General features: G+C 61.9%; 2 protein-coding genes across 2 annotated transcripts, besides 1 other annotated feature; both read left to right on the top strand.

Moving 5' to 3' along the window:
* On the top strand, window positions 1-3,081 carry Tc00.1047053507693.10 (dispersed gene family protein 1 (DGF-1), putative; the record flags this gene model as incomplete). Its single annotated transcript, XM_798994.1, has 1 exon — window positions 1-3,081. A coding segment is annotated over one exon (3,081 nt), but the record flags the coding sequence as incomplete, so codon positions are not given.
* Window positions 1-5,221: a sequence feature (areas not merged during assembly with more than two copies in the genome that could not be assigned to a particular haplotype).
* Tc00.1047053507693.5 (tryptophanyl-tRNA synthetase, putative) lies at window positions 4,465-5,221 on the top strand (the record flags this gene model as incomplete). The annotated part of the gene is made up of 1 exon (XM_798995.1): window positions 4,465-5,221. A coding segment is annotated over one exon (757 nt), but the record flags the coding sequence as incomplete, so codon positions are not given.

The raw sequence follows: 5,221 nt of genomic DNA, 5'->3' as shown, positions 1-5,221 counted from the left end.
GTGCCGTGGATGGCGCAAGACGGCGTGCGGATTGTTGTGCAGAACGTGTCACTGCGTAACGGCGCCGTGCTGTACGTGATGGGCGGAGGAGCGTTGCGCGGTGCGGGGGCGGCGGGAAGCAACGAGAGCGGGCCGGTGGAGTTGTCCGTGTGCGATGTGGAGGCGCTGAACGGCGCGATTGTGCTGACCGGCACGTTTCCCGCGGGGTCCGCGCTGACTGTGACGGACTCCCTGCTGGTTTCCGCGGGGTCGACGCCGCTTGTGTATCTTTCCGGCTCGCGGTCCTCGCCGTACGCACCGGTGCTGGTGCTGTCGGGTCTGCGGCTCGTGCGGTCCGTGCTGGTTGTGTCCGGCGTGTCCCTCGTGACTGTGATGACTGGTGGGCGGACGGTGGTGGTGGACGGCGCCGTGCTGGAGCTCGTCGGCGGCGGTGTCGCGCTGGACGCGACTGTGTTCGGTGGCGAATATGCGTTGTACGCGAGTGCGCGCGTGGTGGCGTCGGAGGGCGCTGTTTTGCGCGTGTCGGGGAGCCAGGTGTACGCCGCGCATGGATTGGTGTTCGACAACGGGGTGATGGCCAACGCGTCCGCCGTCGTGGTGAATGACAACGCCGGTGCGCTGACGGATGGCGCGCTGCTGGTGCTGCGGGAGACGGCGTCGTTTGTGTCCGGGTCGTGGCTGTCGGTGCGCGGCAACAGCATCAGCGGCAGGCTCCTTTCGCTGCCTCCGTACCCGCGCAGTGCGGAACTTGTGCAGAGCACGCTGACGTTTCACAAGAACGCTGGCAGTGGGCCCGCTGTGATGGACGGCACCGTTGAGCTCGGGAGCGCCGGCCGAAAGTTTGTCGTGGGGTGCCTGACGCTCAACGGGCAGGCGCTGCAGCCGATCAACTACAGGTCCGCCGGCATCATCGGGAAAGTTCGCCCCGTGGCGTGCAGCGTGTGTGACGCCGACGTGAGCTGCTTTGCTGCTGCGACGAGGGCGATGTCGGAGTCGTGCCGCTGCCGCTGTGCTGAGGGCGGGTACGGGCGCGACTGCCTGCCGGTGTACCTGCCGCACGTGGACGGGTGCAACCGCACGCCCGAGAAACCGCTGCTGAGCCACACGGCGACGCTGACGGCGACGCGCAGCCTGACACCAACGTGGACGCCAACACCGCCAACAACGAGCCTGAGTGCGACGCGCTACAGTCCGACGAACTACGGACCGACGGAGACGCCGCAGGTGACGGAAACGGTGACGCTGCTGCCCACGCCGACCCCGGCAGCGTCGGTTACGGCGACGGTGCTGCCGACCGCGACAATGACGGCATCGGAGTCACTGAGCGTGAGCCTGTCGGTGAGCAGCACGCCGTGGTGGAGCGACGTGGCGTGCCCGACACTTACCGTGACGACGACGGCGGCTGGTGGGAGCCTGACGCAGAACGACATTCGCGGCGGTGGGAGCGCCGTCCCGACACGGCTGATGGTGACGCTGCCGCCGCCGTTCCGGTGGGCAAGCGACCCGCAGCTCGGCACGCACCTGAGCTTCGTGCCGGTGTCGACGGCGCAGCCGACCGGCTTTGGTGGTCCGTGGGGAGCGATGCTGCGCAACGCGACGTGGGAGCGCAACGCGACGAATCCGTCCACCGTCCTGGAGCTGGCTGTGCCCGTGCACCGCGGCTACTTCATTGGTGCCGACGAGACGATAGTCATTCGCTGCGACGCTGTGGCGGTGTCTGGCGGCTGCAACGGTGTGCTACTTGGGTCTTTCACCATCGCGTCTAACACGCCGCCCGCCGTTGCCAGCGCCCTCTCGGCGATCACCGGCGTTGTTGCGGGTGCGACGGCTGTTGCCATGGTGGTGACCGGCGGGCTGGGCTCCATCCTGGAGATGCAGGCACTCGGCGTGTTTGCGAAGATGTCATGCGCCTCGGCGCAGGAGCGTGCGAGCACCGTTGCGCTGCCGTACTTCCTGTCGGTGTTCGCTGCCCTTGACCCGCTGTGGATGGTGGTGGGCAACGCGCTGCTCGCCGCTGTGTTCGGGTGCGTGCACTACGGTGTGACGGCGGCCTTCCAGCGGTGGCGCGGCGTGGACGCGGCGAGTGCGTGGGCGGCGATGCGCTTCCCGAGCCTGACGTACGTCGTGGCGCACGCGATGCACCTCGGCATCTTCTTCGGCTCCGTGTTCGCACTGGCGATGCCCGGCGCCCGCGTGCAGCACTACGTGATTGGTGTCTTTGGTGTGCTGTACGGTGTGGCGTTTCCTGCTGGCGTTTGCTACTTGATTGCCCGCCACACGGGCGCGAGCTTTACGAAGTACTGGCAGTTTTCGAGGAAGCCGCTGCACGAGCGCCTGCTGTACCCCGTCGGGTATTGGCACCCCGCGGCGCAGCAGCGGATGTACGGCAGCATGCTAACGAACATGAAGGGCAGCTACGTGTACTGGTGCGTGTTCCAGCTGTCGGTGCTGTGCGTGGTGGGCCTGATTGCGGCTGTGCACCCGCCCGTGGGAGTCTGCCACGTCCTGTACTTCTGCATGGCTGCTGTGCTGCTTGCGGGTGCGGGCGTGGTTGCCTTCACGAACATGATGCGCTCGGCCTTCCTGACGGTGATGCGCACGGCGAGCTTTGTGCTCCTTGCGGCGCTGTGCCTGACCAGCGCGGCCAACCATCTTGCGCCCAGCGACGGCGGAGCGAGGGCGTACGCGGCACTTCTGATGCTGCTGACCACTGTGCTGCTTGCGGCCACTGTGTACTGTGCGGCTGTGTGGTACGTGGAGGACCGCCACTGGCAGGAACTGCGCGAGCCACAGCGTGGAGGGCTGGATGCGCTGCTGCGCGATGACGAGGAGAGCGACGAAGAGTTGCGGAAGCACCACGACAGGACATCATCGTCGTACGCTTCAGGCACCGCCGGCGCGTCGTCGTACCGACCACCCGCACCGCCGCAGTGGGAACGCATCATTGGTAGCAACGAACGCAACCCAGATACCATTGACCGTCAGCCGCAGCCACTGGGCGTCGACGCGCACTCCAACGCATTAACCTTCCTGGACCGTGCATCAACTACACGCGGAAGCGTGAATCACGCTATCCTGTGACATGCGCCACGTGAAATTTGTGTGCGGTGCTGGCCGATGGGGGGAGATGGCGCGGGGCCACGGCTGCTGCGCGCCGCGGCCAGTCATTGTATGGCGCACCAACAGTGTCGTTCATTTTTGTTTTCATTGGCGCTTTTCTATTGTCTTTCTTTTCTGCCAGTGTTGGCTTGACTGTCTTTTATGTTCTGGATAATGTGTGTGGAGTTTTCATCGTCCCATGTTCTTACTTTGCTTAACTTGACTGTGCTGTGCTGTTTGTTGTAATTCTTTCTCGTTTCTTTTGTCACTCCGTGATCCGCCACCACCAGCGGCCGCTGCGTGTATATCGCTGCGTGGAAGTGGCGGGTGTGCGGTGCTGGCCGAAGTGGGGAGATGACGCAGGGCCACGGCTGCTGCCCGCCACGGCCAGTCATTGTATGGCGCACCAACAGTGTCGTTCATTTTTGTTTTCATTGGCGCTTTTCTATTGTCTTTCTTTTCTGCCAGTGTTGGCTTGACTGTCTTTTATGTTCTGGATAATGTGTGTGGAGTTTTCATCGTCCCATGTTCTTACTTTGCTTAACTTGACTGCGCTGTGCTGTTTGTTGTAATTCTTTCTCGTTTCTTTTGTCACTCCGTGATCCGCCACCACCAGCGGCCGCTGCGTGTATATCGCTGCGTGGAAGTGGCGGGTGTGCGGTGCTGGCCGAAGTGGGGAGATGGCGCAGGGCCACGGCTGCTGCGCGCCACGGCCAGTCATTGTATGGCGCACCAACAGTGTCGTTCATTTTTGTTTTCATTGGCGCTTTTCTATTGTCTTTCTTTTCTGCCAGTGTTGGCTTGACTGTCTTTTATGTTCTGGATAATGTGTGTGGAGTTTTCATCGTCCCATGTTCTTACTTTGCTTAACTTGACTGCGCTGTGCTGTTTGTTGTAATTCTTTCTCGTTTCTTTTGTCACTCCGTGATCCGCCACCACCAGCGGCCGCTGCGTGTATATCGCTGCGTGGAAGTGGCGGGTGTGCGGTGCTGGCCGATGGGGGGGAGATGGCGCAGGGCCACGGCTGCCGCGCACCACGGCCAGTCATTGTATGGCGCACCGACAGTGTCGTTTATTTTTGTTTTCATTGGTGCTTTTCTATTGTCTTTCTTTTCTGCCAGTGTTCATTTGATTGTCTTGTAATTTCCAGCGATTGTGCAGGGGGCTACGCGTTTGTGGCTTGGCTGCGGCAGAAGAGCGCGCTTGGGTGTTGGAGCCCGCTGCATGCATTTTTTTTTTTTCTGGGTGTGATGCATCAGGTGGTGTGTGCTGTCCCGAAGTCCTGCCTCTCTCCTCCTGCCTGTTTGTTTTCAGTCCGGTGTGGCACTGCGGTGCACGGGCGAAGTAGTCGTTTGGTTTTTTGTGATGCGTCGCATCTCACGCTTTGCTGCGCAGTTGGTTTGTGGGGGACGAAGTTGTGCCACGACGCGTGGGGATGATGCCAGCCGCACAGAGCGCAAGGAGGACGTTGTGACGCCGTGGGGTGTTGCCGCCACGGGCCCGAGGGGTGTGGACTATGACCGCGTCCTCGCACTATTCGGGTCGGAGCCCGTTGATGAGCCCCTTCTGCAGCGGCTGGAGGAGACACGCAACGGACGGGAGGAGCACGCGCAGGCAACCGGCACCGCACAAGGGGAGGCGGGACAGATGGCATTGCATCATTTTTTCCGCCGCGGCATTGTCTTCTCCCACAGGGATTTTGGAACCGCCCTTGACTGCGTGCGTGCGTCCCTTGCGACGGGGACACACCGCGCGTACTTGTACACTGGCCGTGGACCGAGCGCGCGGTCGATGCACATTGGCCATTGCATACCGTTTTTATTGACGCGTTACCTGCAGGATGCGCTCGGTCTTCCGTTGGTGATTCAGATGCCCGATGATGAGAAGCACTTCTTCCGCGACATTCCCGTCAGCGGGGAGAGGGCGAGCGGGTTGGTGGCGGAGAACATAAAAGACATCGTTGCCTTTGGCTTCGATCCACGCAAGACATTTATATTCCGCAACACGGTGTACATGGGGGACATGTACCCAACTGTCGTGCAGGTGCAGCGCATGTTGACGCTGAGCGCTGTGAAGAATACATTTGGCCTGAAGGATAGCGACAATGTGGAAAGGCAGCTTC

The sequence above is a fragment of the Trypanosoma cruzi genome, genomic scaffold (assembly GCF_000209065.1).
Source record: "Trypanosoma cruzi strain CL Brener 1047053516347 genomic scaffold, whole genome shotgun sequence".
NCBI lineage: Eukaryota > Euglenozoa > Kinetoplastea > Trypanosomatida > Trypanosomatidae > Trypanosoma > Trypanosoma cruzi.
The sequence above is the reverse complement of the archived record's forward strand: the minus strand, read 5'-3'. Positions and strand labels throughout refer to the sequence as shown.